Genomic DNA, 20,107 nt, shown 5'->3' on the forward strand with positions numbered 1-20,107 from the left:
CTACTGCTGCGCTCCGCGGTTTCACCCGCGTGACTCCGCTCCTGTTGGTCTTAGTGATGATATATAGCCTATAGCCTTCCTCGATGTATGGGCTATCTGGCCATCAGACCGTATTGAACTGAGTATAAAAAGAGACCATTGTCTACCAAATTGACTTCTGAAGTCTCGCCTATAATTTTTTCTTTAGCTCATAAATAGATGAATGATTTTAAATCTATGCAACACCAGTTTGACGTCATCGCACCAACATTATGTATATTTAGAAATCGATAAGCTTAGGTGTTGAGTAAATCACCATACGTTTTGCATACGCCAAAACAGTTCGATTTGAATCTTATCAAAATTCAAATGCGTCCGCATTGTCGTCACGACATTATACGCATCGAGATCAAAGATATTCCGGTCAAAGTTATAAAGATTTTTCAGTTATATATTAGCAAATTGCTGCTATTTAAATTTTCCTGAGCCACACTATACTTTAAAAACATTTCCACTGTTCCATTCTAAAAATAATTCGTTATCTAACTTAATAATGACATTATTAAAATATTATTCTGCTAACTCCAAAATCAAATAGATATTTAGTGTTTGAAAAATATTCACATAATACGAACACCTTTTTCTATATCTAGAATACTGAAATTTTAGTCCATTGGTGTATTAATCGATACTATCAGCTATTCCCAGCATGAAGATGCTAAAAGATTAACCTCATGAATACGCGATGTATAAGCTTTTCTTCTTATTATAATAAAAATAGACTACTACACAACATAAGTACTTAATCTTTAAAATTCAGTCCTAAATTCTGTGGCTCCTTCACAAATATTTATAAATAGAAAAACAACTGTAAATAGAACGTAGCCGAAGCCTAGATCCATACCCTTACTTATTCAGGACCAAATCACCATTCGATTGTGAAACATGTGGACCCGTTACATTGACTTCTAAGAATATCGAGATGTTTTCACAAACACAAAGTAGATGAATTAATTCAGTGGAGAGCTCAGTCAAGTTTGAAAAGAAGAAAGTAAAGTTACTGATACGTATGATGTTTTTCCAGAAATTATATCTACAATAATGTCATAAGTACCGGAAATCAATGTAGACTTTACTTCATCGGAGTAGGTACGTCACAGCTCACAGGGGAAGCCATAGGAAACAGATGATCAGCATAGCTTATCAAACACGAAGCGAATTGCTATCCTTTCAACGAATCATAAACTATAAAACCGTTCTTCTTAAAACGCCGCAGCCCAGTACAAATCCCGTGCAGACTACTGTTTACATCATCTACTTTTAAGCGCTGACGTATCTAGCTAGCATATTTTATCACCGCGCATCAAATCAGATCTGAGGCACCAAATCGTAAACCGTGACCTCAAAGTTATCTGTATGATATCTATTATGCATGTAACATCTACTTCCCGCTTCAATACAATCTATTAATTACGTGATTGCAGTGCTTTGCGGATGGACTAACTGTCGAACGCGAGGCTATCGCTAATGACGGGTAAGGGATAAGAATAGATAATACCGGTTAGGGGCGAGATTGGTATAGTGTTCCTATTGATATAATTACTGTTAAAGTGCTGATGCTGTCATCTACCTAGTACCTACCTTCTGTTTTTTTTAAGGAAGGTTTTTATAATATGAAAGGAGTGATCTTGGTTTCGCGTGCTGTTTAAAATTGTGGCTGTTTAACTTCATGAATTGCATCACATTAAGTAGGCAATAAAACAAATCGATTAATAAAATCAATGTCAGAGGCAATAGCACCATTACTCCCAAGTTGATGGGAATAAAATAAAAATCCAAGAAACCATAAATTAAATGTGTACGGTCATCTCGTGGTCGTGAACCTAATTCAATAGAACTTGTACCTATATAAAAAATATTTACATACGGTAGCTATACATGATTTCAAACCTGACAACCCTCATCATACATTATGTTATACGCTAGTGCACATTCCTATATTATTACTAGCACATAGTTATTACGAGATATACAAAAACTATAGGTATCCTACAAAAGACGTTATGTAATTCCACTGACTATAAATAGTAATTTCAACTAATAACAAATCATTCTGTAGATAGTACTTTTTATGAAAACACAACTGTTTTAACAACATTCGAATTTATTTTCGTCTCTCCTCTTAAAACTTTATAAGCTTCAGACAGACATAAAACTCAGCCTGTAAACGGGTTTTGAACGTTCTTGTTGCAAAATTTAGTTGTGTGCCTGCTTAAAATCACTTTTTACAATATGCTGATGAACAGGCTGATCTGGATTTAATAAATATAGGCTATAGCGTGAACAATGTCTTATGTATTATACTTATACTAGATTTCCGCCCGCGGCTTCGCCCGCGTTTGCAAAGGAAAACCCGCATAGTTCCCGTTCCCGTGGGATTTCCGGGATAAAAACTATCCTATGTGTTAATCCAAGTTACCCTCTATATGTGTGCTAAATTTCATTGTAATCGGTTCAGTAGTTTTTACGTGAAAGAGTAACAAACATCCATACATCCATACATCCATACATCCATACATCCATACATCCTTACAAACTTTCGCCTTTATAATATATATTAGAAATATTAGAAATTAGAATATTAGAATATTAGAATAGAATATTAGAATATTAGAATATTAGATATTAGATATTAGATATTAGATATTAGATACTAGCATAGAATAAGTTACAATTAAATGTGTGAAAAAAAAGTAAAAGTGAAGTCCCATGTCCCCAAGTGGGGTAAGGGGCAGATGCATTATACATCTGTTTCACTGATCAATAATTTTCTTTAGGGACAGCCTTCTATGTCCTACCAGACCAAGACAATTGTTTTTTTCTTCGTCTCCACCGGGAATTGAATATTAAATGTGACTATAAGAAAAAGTTTGTTTTTGAAGAAAAAATGTGATAGATATTTGAGAAAAATTTAACTTGATAATGTAAATAAATTACTACAAATTATAATGCGTTTATGTTTTTTTATTTCTGTTTAACCTAATCAATGAAAAATATGTTTTGCATAGAATCACTATAACTTTCATGTATTTTATTATCAACTCAATTTTCTTTACTTTTCATGTACACAAGGCTGACCTGTAACGCATTTTAAAACAATTATTAAGGAACACAACCAAAACTTATCAAATAAATTTACATTTTATCATGGATAGATAAAACAGACAGCAAAATGTCTACATTTTTCTAGTAGTTTCTCTCTAATATTTATAAAGATTGGGAAGAAACTGGCCTTAGAAACACAGTTTACCACTAGTTCAAAGGTCAGGGTCTGCGCATTTTACTGTACCTGTTTATTATTATTATTTTTTATTGCTTATTTAAAACGGTACAATCTAACAATGCAGAATATATGTTAGTTGTGTAGTTCTATTATTATTTATATATTCATTACCTTTGTTACAAATATAAGTGGTATTTACAATAACCCGCCCAAGGCTCCCGGCGAATGTTTATCGATCGCTAACCGATCCGACGTAAACACTCCGATAACGATGTCAAAAACCTAAACTTTATACCGTCCGCGTCGTATTATATGATTCCAAGAGTTTACTTAGAACACGCAAATAGATTGATTGATTCGAATATACCGTGTATTACAATATTATATGTACTAACTTACCTCGAACCACAGAATACTTAATAGTAGCTAACGCTACTCGAACACAAGTACTACATACGTGTATGAGATCGAGCGATGACTTTTCAATATACCCTCAATTTTATAATATTTTTATTGGAACGAATATCCTTATCGCGCGTTGCGAAAGGGGGCTAGACGGAATAAGACCAAAAGTAGTAACGACACTTTTGTTATAGTTGCCAGCCAGCCAGTTATTTTAGTAACTTCGTTCCATCTGGGTGTCCCTTGACACATTTTAAGTTTTTTATTCTTACGTTACCTTCTATGGAGATAACATTGATACAAACAAGCAGTATTCCAATAATAATTGATGATCCACAATAAATAGATAGTATCGAACAAAGATACTAAGGACGTTAACACTTCAAGTGTTTATTTACGAACCTGCGTAATATTCAGAATAAATAACTGATAAGAGTTTTCTTCTACTTGTTTTATTCTATACCATGAAACAGAAACTGATAAACATACCTACAAATACAGCTATGAAATCTTATACATTTTAGGGCTGATTTATCAATGCTTGGATAAAACTTATCCGTCCAATAAAGTATTACACAATAATTATAAAACTGTCACGTAAACTGTCAAATACGGGCAATTAGAATACGTTTTTAAAATGGTAGTTTTATACATTATTCGTCGAATAAGTTTGAACCAAGGATTGAAAAATCAGCCCCTAATAAAAAAATATATACATAAATTTATTTAATTACATAATGGCTAAACGATCTATTTTTATCTCACTTAGTTCTCATCAAAGAGCGCGAAGTGGATATTTCAAGGCCCCGAAGGCATAATATAATACAAACTGAACAACACAACTAAATGAAGCACTTCAAAAAGCTATTTCAACAAGACATTCTCGCATAAACGCTAACCATAATTTGTAAAGAAAATAACATACATGACTACTTAATTTTGTCACAATTTTCATAAAAGTAATTCACACATATGTTTTTTCAAATGTCGTTTTACTGGTTTGAAGGATCGACCTGTATTCAGGCGAAACAAACAGTGAATAGCTGATTGGATTGTTTTTTATCATTAATAAATCCATTTGTTATTGTTATAAAAAAATGTGTGCGTGTACTAGTGTACACACGTAAGAAGTGAAACTTCTTTATGACCTTATTTAAAAAAAAAATACTATATGCAACTTTACAGAAATACGTCGAATCACGCGTGGTAGGGATAAGAAAAAGATGGCGCGTAACGGAAAAATGTCACATTAAATTTTTTTCCAACCCCGATCATCGAGATAGAATGTAATGACCCCGATAAAGAAGTTTCACTTCAAAAACTACGCAACAACAATGTTGATATTACTCGAATTCAACAGAAAATTCAAGAAATTACAAACAGAATCGCCTGAGAAGTTAATGTTTTAGGGTGCGTCCATTACCAATGAATGGAATCTCATTAGAAACACGATATAAATGATAACAGGTAAATGACCCAAAGCAATCAGCAACCAACAATTAGGGACTTCGAAAACCCAATATATTCTAACAATAATTATCGTTTTTAGTAACTACAACAAAACATTGGATAAAACTTTTCCACGATTATAAAAGTCAAGCCTTTTTTTTCCATAAGAGAATTTATATTGTAAGAATCTACGCGACATCCAACGTCTGACGTCACAATATTTTTATCACCAGACGTGCCACTATTCGCACTAATTATTATTTGTAGACTGTTTTATCATCTCGACGATCTTTATTTCTTTGTACTTTGCAAAAAGCAGCTTTAACACAAAGGGAATAGGGTTCAACAGAGCAATAATTCCCATTGTTTATCTCCATTTCTATTTATGATTTTCATACAGTCAAGGCGCACTTTCCCAAATTCATAGAAGCAATCACAAACACATACGCAATATGTTTTCGCGTTATTTCCGGCTGCATATCGCCTATCTATAGCAGTTTCTAAATCGCCAGTTCTAAAACGAGAGTCTACGCAATTTTATTTAGCTGGAGAAATAAGAGGACGAATAATATTAGAAATAATACATAGTTTAAAAAAACTAAAAAACACGCTTTTAGTTCGGTTTTCTATAAAAAGCGTGTTTTTTATTTTTTTTTTTAACTATTATTTATTTTATCAAATTAGTGTATTGTCATCGGTCCTCAATAAATCTACAAAGTTTGAACGAAATCTGGCCGTTTAAAGTGGGTCAAAATCGCGCCCAAAGAAGTCGGTTACAAACATACAAACATACAGGTGAAGCTAATATAAAGCGTGTAAAAAGTTAGATAGAAACGAGCACAAGATAAAATGTTCAGGTTAAGGATGTAGACTAAACTATTATGTCATTGAGGATTACTTTTTAAGTACTATTAAAAATCTAAGAGTAAATACGCGAATACATAATATGAGATCATAAAGTGATAATTTAAGATAAATATAAAAAAAAGATAACAATGGATGGGTTTCATCATAATACATATTATGGAATGAAAGATACATTATGTAACTTATGTATCACTATCAATTAAGTAATAACAATAGTTAAGTCTAAAATAAAATATGATGTTTTTTTAAGATAACAATAGAAGCATCACAACATAGTAGATACCTACACGTGTATAATTGGGAAAAGAAATCTTCGGAACAAAATAAGAGCAGAAATCCTTATTGCTCTATGGATGTCTTACACATTTGCCTTATTTTATTTATGAAGTTTTACTTTACAGAATTGTTATAATTATTCTAAACTGTATATTTCGATACTAATATTATACTAAAATAAGTTATTGACGAAACGTTGGCACTTTTATTTGCAGTGCCGAGTGCGTCGGTGTTTGTAAGGATATAAATAGAGGCAATCAAACATCATCCAAGCCGCGTACTTATACAGTTCATAAACCGCGTTTATACTGAAAACTTGGTGGAAATATTTCAACCCACTCATTAATTAAACTTTTAATTGCGGTCTTAACTCGAAGATCGCATCAAATTTAGAGATCGCTCCTCGCATTTTCTGTAGCTTTAATCAGAGGCGGCTCGTGACAAAATTTTATGGGTGTTCACTTGAAATAAAACACTGAAAATACATGGTGTAAAGCAGTACATTTATCAAAAAAATTACTTATAAAGGAAATACCTACATACGTCTTTCTTTTTGGTGTGCAAAAATATCTATAACTTAAAGCGACAAGACATTCGTAAATATCTGTTGTTGCTTTCATCACAACCACACAACCACGGTTTTTTTTACATATTGTCCAGATTTAAACACACGCGTATATGTTTTCGTTTTTGTCGTACATTTTTGCGTAAGATCAAGTTCAGGCCGTGGCGGTCCCTTAGCTTTACATTCAAGCCGAATTTGTAACGTTTTATCACACTTTTTAATGAACGCCACATTATAATTATTGTTCATTTTAACACTCACAAGTAATACTGATAAGTACAGGCTATTTCAACACGTATTTTATAATTTTAATTAGAAAATTGCATGAATCGCGCGCGTGCATTGAAGTTGACTCGAGAGTCGAGTGTTTGTTTATATTATAGACGTAGCAACTGGCAACGTCGCAATCGCTGTCCTGCCGGGCGGTAAAAACGAACCGGCAACGTTTGCGGGTGCGGCGCACCGAATTTTGCTACTTTTCCATAGAAAATCTTTTGTTTCACGCGCAGGGCTCTGGCAAAACCCTCTCTTTCACTCCTATTGGATTTCGTATTAGGAAATGTACTAAATCTTTTTTCATTGGAGCGCAATCGTGAGCGCACCGTTTCGCGCGTTACATAATACAGTAGGTATTATACAGGTGTATGGGATGATGGAATGATGGATATATTCATTGGTATTAACAGTAGTTTTAAAGATTACGATTGATTTTAAATAGTAATAATTAATGTTAATAATTAAATTAAGGAGTATGATTTTATTATAATTATTTATGGGAGTTCACTGCACCAGCGCTCCTTAGGGCGAGCCGCCTCTGGCTTTAATTTCATTCCATAATGGCAAATGAAGTTTATTTATCCTGGGTTTAAACCCCGGTAGATTTAGAATTATTTCCAGAATATAGGATTAAGTATTAACCTCGCATTCTATGATGATTAATTATTCCTGGGACATCACATAATGTCGACGGTCCATCTACCTTCCCTTTCAACAAACATCGGTCACGCTATATTCAATGACAGACATTTTACGGCCAATTTTGGTTGAGGTCAATCATCCTAAAAATGTTTCTAATCAATTTTGTTTATCTTCAGTATAAACGTAGCTAATAACGGTTTAATAATAGGAGAGGTGGAGAATAAACAATGGTACTGCCAAATATGATTTATTATAGATGGATGGATAGGCTATAGGCGTCATTACATGTACCATTCATTGTTATGGCAACAACGCTTGGCACAATATAGTCAATAACCACGCCGCATCAAACGTGGCGATATCACACGCTTGCCAAAGCATACATAGTAATAAATCAATCTCTGGAACATTGTAGATCTTTGGATATAAGTAACGCAGGTGATCTGTACTGTGTACTATGGGATAAAATGAGCGGTCTGACTCAACTGTACTGCTAAAACTGATACAATTATTCCCCATGAGAAAGATTCGAATTCAAATTGAAATAATGGAATTGCTATTTTATCATTTTTGGCCGATCTTCTGTTTCCGTATTCGACTCTGTAATTAAATTTTAATATAGGAGATTGAGATACCATTTGAATTCATTAATTTGAATTTAAAATTAAAATAATATAGACGTTTACCTTGAAAAAATAAACATTTACAAGAAAAACATTTCATACTTCAAGCCAACGACCTTTTAAGCCTTCGCCCGGTAAAACACAAAAATAGGCCACTTTACCTCCGACAAAGCCTTACATTTTACTGAATCCACGTGATTTTCATATTTCAGCTGAAGGTCGACGAACGAAACAGAATAGAATAATAAAACAAACAAAACGCGTTATTCAAAGAAACCTCCACCGAAGTCCGAAACATCAATAACGCTGTAATTAGTATGAATGATACCAATGTTATCTATTGTCTGCGTAAAGAAACTACTTTGAACCTTATGCAATAGGTCAGTGGACATTGATTGCTTTGAATATTATCGACTGACGTCATGAGGGGACACAAATCAGGCCTTTCCGCTAATTATGAATCACGTTGCTCCTTTGTTTATGGATTAACATACACATACGACAGTTGTGAGGTCAATTTTTCAGTCTCCATAATAAGCACCATCCTGTCCGAAAAATACAGTACAAATGATATAAAATACATCAGTCATATATTTTACATTACCTTCATGTAACTTTCTGGCACTGCCAAAATCGATACATTCGCCACTTCGCTAATGCGTACTAAAGTAATCGTATACTTTCAACTTTTATTTGGCCAAAGCTTTCTTCGCCTCTCAGTCAACAACACGTGTTTGTCTTTTATCTTATAGTGGTATCCCATATATTACTTCTGTCTACGTATAGGGTGAACACTCTTATTTTTAAAGGCTACATACAATATCATAGTCCTAACTCCTAAGCAATTGTGGACTCAGAGTGTGGACTCAGAAGCAATACAAACGCTCAATACATGATTCCAGAACTATCCCTTAAGTCCCCAAGTACTCCAACTGCGCAAAACCATATATCCAATACGAGCACTATAATCAAATAAGCGGCGACCTTTCGTGACCAAGCTCGAAAAGCTTTGAACTGGCGCGGTCAGGGTCGATACATCGCTGCAATTTAACGTTCTACGCTAAACCACCTCACAAACATTGGATGAACAATGATTTACAATGCCGGTCTGTTAACACTTCCACAAAAGGTCTTGAAGAACACTGTAATATACAGTAATATGCTGGAAGGCACGACGGCATGTTTAATATTAGTATTATGTCCTGCACAGCGCGATAAATACAAGAAAAGACCATAACCCAGACCTACCAGTTCAGCTTCCTGGAAAGTGTTTTTTTTAACATAAAACTTCATGAAACCTATTCAAATGTGTACACACATTAATACCAATTCTCTATTTTTTTCTGTTTACACTGAACATTATTTACATATACATACATACATACATACATTTGTTGCACCTGTCTAGCAATTGGTTATTCAAATCAATTCCCAGACAATATCCAAAATAGGATACATATATTAGAAACATTCTAAAAAATATGTTTCAGACAAAGAGCAAATAAGATTTAACATAATTCGTGTATATCCTCAAGTCTACTGACCACGAAATCATAACAACACCTATTCCCAAAGTCTAGACTACTAAAGTACTGGTCTCTAGACGGAGTACAGGTGCCCTGACTCGATCAACATAAACTTTATACGTATTGATCGCACGCTAACTTTCCTATGCTGCCGCCGTAAGTGGTGTAAATTACATACAAGCACAGTATTGTATTACGAAGTTATACAATAATACATGAGTAGAAAAATATTATAGAAGTTTCGTCAACTTCTTAATTCTCCTAATGATTTGATTTGATTGATTATTCACAGTAAATTGTATGAAGTTGTATTTTTATGTTGTATCTGTCTTCATATAAAATGAAGTAGGTATATTGTAAATTCACATAAAACATCACTACATTGTTGCTTTTAAACATATCTTTGTAAAAAAATCACAATATATTATATTGTAATACTGTGTTATTCCTCTATTCATTTGTGCAAATAAAGCATTGTTTAAATTGTTTATGACTATTTTTTGCATTAAACTTGAAACGTTCTAAGCAAACGTACATTTTAGATTGTATTATAACTCAAATGAGAATGCGAAACCAAAGCTTGTTCAACTAAGTTTATTTTCAGAGATAAGCAACTTAAGACACGAAGGGGAAAATAATAAAAGTTCGTAATTAGCATAAAGAAGAAGCCCTCTACAAAATTCTCTTCAAGAATGGAAATTCGATGAATCAGGCTTTGAATTATTTCATTATGTAATAATTAATCCTGTTACTGATGCATTCACGGTAGGTATTTAAGATTTACGACGTAATAAATATATTATTAATATTAACTAACGCAATAAAATAACTATCTTTTCTAGATGTGATAAACAGAATTAATAATAATTATTAATAACTAGCGGTCCGCCCCGGCTTCGCCCGTGGTACATATTTACGTTTTCTCTACATAAAAACCATCCTCGTACTTCAAGGAATATAATAAAAAAAGAATTGTCGAAATCGGTTCAGCCATTCTCGAGTTATGCGCTTACCAACACATTTTGCGATTCATTTTGCACGCCTCAAAAGCGAAGCGTTGAGGTGGGTACTACTGTCACTTCGCGCAAAACATCTGATTTTTCAAACTTAAAATGTCTTTATGTATCATACATTGCACTTGTAAGATAATACATACACACACATATTAAGAAAAAACACTATTTTTAACGTTCATGATATTTTTGATGTCATTTTTGTTATTTAAACTAGTTAAAAAACAGTTTAAAAAAGTTCTGTCTTGGACGTCCGTGTGTCTGTATGTGCGGATCCTTTTTCTTGTTAACACGATAGCGACCGAAATACTTTACTAATCGAGTCTTTTTTTTTCTCTTACGCTTGAGTATGCTCAGGAATAGAACCCTTTCATTTTTCAGGGTCTGATTCGATGTGGTTTAATTGTTATTAAATAAACAAAAATAATAATTAATAAATAATTATTTAAAAAAAATTATGAGGCGTGCACTTTTGGATTTTCCAAATTATTTATATATATAAGAAGAAGATAACAGTTATCTAGACACTAAATAGGTACGCCATTTCTATTTTTTATTTATATCCCGTCAATAATGGGTTCATGCAAATTATACAGTTGTGTTTTTCTTAATATATAGAAAGGTTTTATTTTTATATCATGGGTTTAATACCATACATATCCGACATTCAACCAATATCATAAGTCCTATTTATGACTTGTTTTCTGCAGACAAGGCGACGCGTACGCGTACCTAAGCGAAAATTTTGTTAAACAAATAAAGCCTATGAATACAATAACACTACAATTAACATGTAAGCAAAGTCTGTCGCGTCACCAAGTTTCCCAAAGTCATCAAATTTGTTATCAATGAGGATGCGGGAACATCTATGTGGGTTGTTTTAACTTTTATTAAAATAGTGATTCGTCATTCGTCATTTGTGGTCAATTGTCAATCGGTCGGCGGTTGTTTACTAGTTAGGACAATATTATGATCTCGCCCGGGTTGAACCGGGATTATTGAAATTCGTTCAGAAAAAAATAATCAAAATCTCATGTCGTTTTGCAAAGAGCCAGCTATTATAATTTTTTTGTTATTTCAATATTGATACCCATATAAAACACCACATACCTACGCAAAATGCATTTGAATGATTTTTGTTTATGTCAGTACTGTTCTACAATTAAACATGAAATTAGTTTTCATACCTTGTTTTTATGATATTAAATAAACAAACATGCATACTATTATACCTACTAGACCTACATTATTATGCTTACGTTTAATATTACTAGATTAATAAAACAGGTTATGTTCCGTGACTTTCACAAAACTGCGCACATGAGGATGTTCAATTCGCTTAGCTAACACGAACAAACAATACAGACTGTGCTAAAAACGTAAATAGATAAATAAATAAACCTTATATTTTATCAGGAACGCGTTAATTGAATAAGTGAGAAATATATACTAATGAAATCACACATACGATAATAACATTTTAATACAATGAAACAATTTCTGTCTGGCTCTGTTTCTTTGCTAATTGCATCTAAATAGCACAACGGATTTTGATACGGTTGTCACAAATAGAAAGACCGGTAAACGTGAAAGCATATGAATATAATTATTACGCTGTTATATTCAAAACACTATTCACTTACATAGGTACCGATGTCCGACAAATCTTAAGAACTTCCGTGCAGCACTTTAGCTCGGTAATATCGAAATTAGTAAAAAATACTTATTACAAATTATGCATTTTTTTATTTCAGTACAGAAGCCAAGAAAATCAATTTTAGGTAATAACTACTACTAGGTATACTTCTAGGTATAGTCACAAAAAATATAGCAAGGAAATCATACACTCTACATAATAATAATTTATATTTGCAATAGAAAAATGCAATACCACCCACAGTCGTGACGAGCGTATTAATTTTAGACCTTCCTTGTACTAATGCGTGTCGCATATTTAATATCATGTCGTTACATTTTACTTATGCAAACAAAGATCACGTTAAAGTGTTCTATTAAAGGAAACTACCTCTCAGTTTAACTTCATATAATTTGTATATGTCACGGCTAAAGGTAGGTGAGAACATAAACTTAAGATTAGCCGGCTAAACTTAGGTTTATTTTCGACGAGGTGTTAATGTTAGTTTGTTCTATCTTTAGCCGGCTAAACTTAAGTGTAACCGCAGGCCCGTGGCTAAAAATGTCGGGGTGGGTAGATTTGGTTAGCGCCGGGCCGGTGGAGGGCTTGAGGGGCCCGCACAGTGCCAGAAAACACTCGCCCTGTTCCTTACATGTATTATAGTAACCAAATCTACCCACCCCGACTCAGGGCAGAAAGCTGGTGGCTAGGTTAGGTTAGGTTAGAACTCTTAAGACCCGCACGAGCCGAGCGAGCGCAGCGAGCGTGCTGCGGCAGCAGCCGGCGAAGTGCCAGAAAACACTCGCCCTGTTCCTTACATGTATTATAGTAACCAAATCTACCCACCCCGACATTTTTAGCCACGGGCCTGCGGTTACACTTAAGTTTAGCCGGCTAAAGATAGAACAAACTAACATTAACACCTCGTCGAAAATAAACCTAAGTTTAGCCGGCTAATCTTAAGTTTATGTTCTCACCTACCTTTAGCCGTAACATATATATTATTTGTACATGGAGTAATCAAGAACTTACATACACGCATATACACGAAAGTATAATTGTATATGTCTATAAACTATAAAAATTTCACTAAAAGACCTTGCCACAATTTGCAAGGTAAATTATGCCCACTCCTAGTCATTATGCCTATAGCATATAATAAAAGAGTACCTAATATAATTATTACTTTATTCCCTAGAGACATTCCTAAAAAGATTATTATCACTTACTAGTTCTAGAATGTTCAGATTTAACGAACCGAAGTTATTTAAACAAGAATAGATTTCAAAACATCTTAGTTGTAACCTACTGAATGAAAAAAAAATCTCAGTTAATTAGCAAACCTACATATCGTATAATTTCATGGTCAATGAGTTAGTACTAGGACAGGAGATTAACTATCTTTCTCATTTAATATTAAAAAGTTTTAATATTTCAAGCCACTGCAGTCTACATACCCATCACAAACTTACAGATCCACTCAACCATTTATGCTACTACAGTTTTTATAGCCTCATTGTATTTCATAATGTATTAAAACTTGGCACTAGAGAAGGGTTAAACTCCCACATAAATAATACATTGTGTCCCTGAAAACATTACATCTCTTACACAACTCTAGAACATAATAAATTCATATGGCTGCCTTGCATTCACTTATTCTTACTTAAATATTTTGTTTGAACTCGCAATTTTTAAATTACTTAAATTCTGGGCAAATTGTTGAATAAAGTGATATGAAATAAAGTACATTCCAAAAACATGGGTTCATTGGTATACTAATTATTGTATCCATGTTTTTCTTACTACAAAAAACACAAGTTGAATTCCCTAATGAACATGAACAGTATCAGTGTACTGCAAGAATAAAATAAATCCAAAATGAGATATTCTACAAGCGATAATTATTAATATCTGTACCAAAAAAGTATTATTTTTTTTACTATGTACTAAATCCATAATTAGTAGGTACTACATTTGAAATAATTTTTCAGACAAGCTATTAATATGTATCATAACATGTAATGTAGGTCATATTTAGTTTCCTTACATAAACTATCAAGATGTTATTTAGGTTATGGAAGCATAATGCTCAAGGGAAATTTCATCCCTATGCTGGCACAGATAATGTATTATCCATACTAATATTATAAATGCGAAAGTAACTCTGTCTGTCTGTCTGTTACTCAATCACGCCTAAACTACTGAACCAATTTTCATGAAATTTGGTATGGAGATATTTTGATACCCGAGAAAGGACATAGGCTACTTTTTATCCCGGGAAAATGACGCAATCCCGTAAATCCCACGGGACCGGGAACTATGCTGGTTTTTCTTTGACTGCGCGGGCGAAGCCGCGGGCGGAAACCTAGTTTCTAATAAACAACTGTCGACCCATTTCCTGCCTCAACATAATTAAGTTTAATCTATATATTTTCGTATGACGCCGACTGTGTGATTGCAACACAAAGTTATGGGAATTGGGAAACAAAATGACTAATTAGGAATACATATAATTTGTAACTAACATGTAATTTTGTATATGAAACTACTAGTTGCTTTAATTATCATCATGAAAATATAATAATAATTAATTAGCACTACACAGTATAAGACAAAGGCGCTTCCCATTGTTTGTCTGTTTGCCGTATGCTTAAATATTTAAAACTACACAACGGAATTTGATGTGGTTTTTTAACAGGTAGAGTGGTTCAGTAGAAATCTTTAAAAATTTATTTAAAGTTAATATAATTTGTAGACAACACGGGTGAAAGCGCGCTTTTGATTATATATTAAAAAATATATTTTCATAATTAATGCTAATACAAATTCAATACATCAAACATCTTTCAAATTGACTTCATCCAGATTTAAAATCTATATCAATTCGGCATGACAACACACACATAGAGTAACTCAGGCGCCATCCACTCAAACTAATTTAAACAATCAAGCTTCATCCACATCGAAGCTTCAATTGACATATGCAGCTGTTGAATAGGCATCCATTAATTTTAATTGCCATTGATTGACCAAGTTGATAATAAATATGACTTGCGGTTTGGGAGATATTCATTGATTAATTTCGATTCAATATTGCCTATCAATGTATAGTTCATAATTATTATAATTGATTTAAAGTGAAGGATTATACATTAAATTTAATGTGAATGAAGTGCTCATATAATTAACACTTCCTTAAAAAAACAATTCACATAAAATTTATTTTATCCTCTTATTATAATGTTAATTAATTACCTATTGTATTTGTAAAGGATAAACTTTAATAATTCTACTCTTATTTAATTTGGAAAATAAAATTTGTAAACACTACATAGAAAAACTTATTAAATGTGAAATGACTCAATAACTAATAAATAATATCATAATTTATTTGAAGGTTTATAAACACTCCATAATCACAAAATATATTTATGAGCAAGTAAATACTAGTGATTAATTCATTATAATTTATTTAATGTAATTGAAATTAATAGACTTAAGTTTTAAAACAAATTTTTATGAAAATTATGTCCATTTGCATTTAAAATAAATTTATTGATGCTTCTTTATTTGTAAAATTAAAGGAATATTCATTTTAATTATACAATAAAAACAATAGTATAAAGTAAGTTGAAAGTACAATATCAATATTATTAACAGCATAATGTTGATTATTTAACAGTTCGCCAGTTATATTGTTTTCTTTACTGAAAATTAAAGAAACAATCCACATACCAGACATTAGATAATACTGAGAATGATACTTCTTTGATTTCACATCAAAGTAGTGTGTGAATCAAGAAAGATAGGTATATAAGGCTTCTGTTATAAAGATATATGACTAGCTTTCCGCCCGCGGCTTCGCCCACGTTTTCAAAGAAATGCCCGCATAGTTCACGTTCCCGTGGGATTTCCGGGATAAAACCTTTCCTATGTGTTAATCCATGTTACCCTCTATATGTGTGCTTAATTTCATTGCAATCGGTTCGGTAGTATTAGCGTAACAAAGAGTAACAAACACACACACATCCTCACAAACTTTCACATTTATAATATTAGTAGGACTAGTAAGGAGCTACCAATAGAATTCTATGAAGCTTTTAGCCTTCATTAGAATTCTATTTCTAATTAAAACTAGCGGTCCGCCCCGGCTTCGCCCGTGGTACATGTTTACGTTTTCTCTACATAAGAACCATCCTCGTACTTCAAGGAATATAATAAAAAAAGAATTATCGAAATCGGTTCAGCCGTTCTCGAGTTATGCGCTTACCAACACATTTTGCGATTCATTTTTATATATAAGAAGAAGAAGAGATATGATTCACATACCCAATAATAATATAATTAAATAATTTAACAAGTTTATTAGTAAACCATACAATTCAAAGTAGCTTCAAAGAAATGTAGATAAGTTTGATTTTAAAATGAATTGTTAGCTCTTCAAATCCCAAACGCATACAGAGTATTTTTGCAGAATACTTTTTACCAACAATATAATCTTATTATGGAATAGAAGCTATTGTTCAACAATAAAGAAATATTTCTATTATCAGTTATCATTGAACAAACCTATAATTCACTTTTGCATGAATTTCTTATCTGAGATAACATTTTTAGTTCCTTCTACATTGAATACCTGATTCTTTTGTTCGAAATTGTAAACAATATCAAACCATATTTGCCTGGATTCTTAAGAGAAATTTGAAACCAAATATTGTTGCAGGGCTTAATATTTTTGATTCATATGATAATAATATGAATAGAGACCTGTTCATTTGAGTCGTTAAACTGAAATTGTGAAAATCTTTAATAATTTTTTCTGATATATATTATGAGACCCCATACAAATTTCATTAGCATTCTCTAGTTATGGTTTTTAATATTCTATCATTCAATTACTCATAATTAATAACATTCAACTTAGTCATACACTTCCTTGCTAAGGATTAAGGCCGAATTGTTTGAGTGTTCAAATCCCTGACTATTTGTTTTATATATGAAAGAATTGTGAACCTATGATTTTCCATAAATAATGCATAAAAATATTAAAGTAGATGTAACCAGTTAGTGATCTCATTTCCTTATGACCGTGCAACGCAAACACCTTGATTTTCTTATGTTAATTTGCAAGGTGAATGTAGGTAAATGTACAAAATAAAGATATTCGACCAGATAGCCAAGAGAGTTGTATAAAAATTAAAGCAAATAGATTGACAGTATCAGTTAACTCCGTAAATTTATTGGGGCAGAACAATAATAGGTAATTACTCAAAGTACTTACATATTCTGCTAGGTGAAGTAAAAACAGATATCCGAGTATGGATGGGAGAAATCCTCGCATAATTCTTTTGCCACTGCCAACCATTTTAACTCACTAAACTTCACAAATTACAGTTGTAAAGTTCTTGTTTTGTCATATCATAGTTACAATCACAAAAGGGCAAATTTCAATGGAGAAAACACAGTAATGTTACAAAATTTATGTGACGCACTTCTCCGCTCGAGTCTTTTTTCTAAAATGACAAATTTCAAAAAATTAATATAGACGTCGGACTTCAGAGTTGCTATTAAACAATTAAAAAAGGTATTGCCATATGCTAATCTAGAAATAATTTAATACCAGAACCTGAAAAACCTAGAAAAAAACGTCAATATGGTATGCGGTGCGTAATTACCTAATATTTATATTCTACTAGAGGTCTGCCCCGGCTTCGCCCGTGGTACATATTTCGCAATAAAAGGTAGCCTATGTCCTTTCTCGGGTATCAAAATATCTCCATACCAAATTTCATGCAAATTGGTTCAGCAGTTTAGGCGTGATTGAGTAACAGACAGACAGACAGACAGAGTTACTTTCGCATTTATAATATTAGTATGGATTCAAGTAAAATTAATTGTTAAGACCCTAAACAACATTTTAATATTAAATTATCAGTATAAAATTATCTGTGCCCACACCCACTATTCAATTAAATATAAGCTGTAACAGCTTGTGAAAAAAAAGCCCTGGCAGATGACAGTTGACATTTGTTATTTGTTGTCGTTGTTGTCAATATTGCTTTGCAGTTTGCGTGCCCACGAAATGTCCAAATTAAATAAACATAAATATTAGGCTTTATATTTGCTATTGTGCCGATAATACTAATTATAAAATGTTGTTTTATAAATTCACTATTTCTAATTAACAACACTTAGTTGTTCCGCAAATGGAAGACAGAAAAAGGCAAAGATGTATATACGTTACTGCTAAGCAAAAAAAGAAATTAATAGAATTAATGACTAAACATCCAGAGTTAATATCGTGTAAAGTAACTCAGGACTTCAACTACAAGGATTCACAAAAGTTGTGGCAGAATATAGCTAATGAATGTAATTCCATACAAGGGGCGAGAAAAACTTGGAGGCAGTGGCGAAAAGTATGTTAACTTTTCTTATAAATTAACATTCCTACGGAAAATACACAACTAATCAACAACTAATATACAATGCCTGTGTGCATTTAAATCTATCAATCTCCATGTTACAACCAAAATGAGAGACATTGTTTATTTACAAGGGTGTAGTTAAGATAAACATATCATATTAAAGCTTTGAAGCTTCATTTAAAATTTTCTAAATACTTATGTCATGAACAGAACCGCTAGAACATCAGTTCAGTTCATAGAGCAAGATAGCTGTCTACTTAATAATATAATTATGAAAATATTTAGTAAAATGTAACTTTATAATGTTTCAGACTTGGCATGACTTGCGGTCCAAAACAAAGAAACGTCAAGCAGAGACAAACGGTGAGCTGCCATTGACAACAGTCATGCTAACTTCTGCAGAGCAAGAAGCACTTGGCATCAAGACTGGTGAAGAATATCAGGAATCTACAGAATTTGTGCCTCTAACTGATAACCATGATGATAATTATCACGCAGAAATGTCCAATGGATCTATAAGTGAGCCTGAATCGATTCCCGAACAAAAAGTGTTCACGCAAGACCTTAAAAAGTCAAAGGTGAAGATTAAAAATGGTGTTAAAAGTTCCAAGCATTCAAGTGAATGTTACCTCAATTGTGACTTATTGGCTGTGCAGGAACAAAGGAAAATACAGATAAAGGAAGATTATCTTAACTTCAAAAAGGATTATTTGAGACAAAAACTGAAGTTATTAAAAGAACAGACAGAAGCGTTGAAAAGTATAGCCAGTGAGCTATCCAAATAAGTTAAAAGTAATACCCATGTAGTGTTACTAGACTCAAAATTGGGGCCTTCAACTATTTTGCATAATTCTCATTTATCAATGATCTCAAATCATGAATATCATTTTGTTTTGTGAAAGCATATTGACCATTCCCTTTAGATCTCGTAAAAATATCGAATAAAATAATTAAGAGAAGCAATTAATACACAGAAATGATTGACAAGGAAAAAAATGTTAATAATATGTATAATATTATATTTATAGTGGATCATATTTATGGGCCAATAGTATAGGCAAAGAAAATGTGACTCTTATAATTAAAAAACTTTGAACATGTGGTAAAACCTGTTATTGCTTATTTTTATATTATTTTATCCT

General features: G+C 32.6%; 2 protein-coding genes across 2 annotated transcripts in view; one reads left to right on the forward strand and one right to left on the reverse strand.

Moving 5' to 3' along the window:
* Npc1a (Niemann-Pick type C-1a) overlaps positions 1-18,074 on the reverse strand; it is a 66,959-nt gene extending 48,885 nt beyond the window's left edge. The window contains exon 1 of the mRNA XM_090111518.1: positions 17,822-18,074. Within this exon, the coding sequence (XP_089967644.1) occupies positions 17,822-17,905 (84 nt within the window). The 5' untranslated portion in view covers positions 17,906-18,074. The remainder of the gene's footprint in view (positions 1-17,821) is intronic.
* A 511-nt stretch (positions 18,075-18,585) lies between these two features.
* Positions 18,586-20,073, forward strand: LOC149901029 (uncharacterized). Its single transcript, XM_090111519.1, has 2 exons — positions 18,586-18,956; positions 19,277-20,073. Exons 1-2 carry the CDS (start codon positions 18,747-18,749, stop codon positions 19,748-19,750), a joined length of 684 nt encoding a protein of 227 aa, XP_089967645.1. The 5' UTR covers positions 18,586-18,746; the 3' UTR covers positions 19,751-20,073.
* The last annotated feature ends 34 nt before the right edge of the window (positions 20,074-20,107 follow it).

This window comes from Colias eurytheme, chromosome 17, assembly GCF_061535395.1.
Source record: "Colias eurytheme isolate Ceu_HAF_F1 chromosome 17, ilColEury1 Martin Lab GWU primary, whole genome shotgun sequence".
Lineage (NCBI taxonomy): Eukaryota > Metazoa > Arthropoda > Insecta > Lepidoptera > Pieridae > Colias > Colias eurytheme.

What these genes read in the sequence shown, in the direction of transcription:
- LOC149901029 (XM_090111519.1), top strand. Translation starts at nt 18,747, where the DNA reads ATGGAAGACAGAAAAAGGCAAAGATGTATATACGTTACTGCTAAGCAA. An exon ending in CTTGGAGGCAGTGGCGAAAA is followed by an intron (nt 18,957 to 19,276) that starts GTATGTTAACTT and finishes ATAATGTTTCAG; the next exon opens with ACTTGGCATGACTTGCGGTC.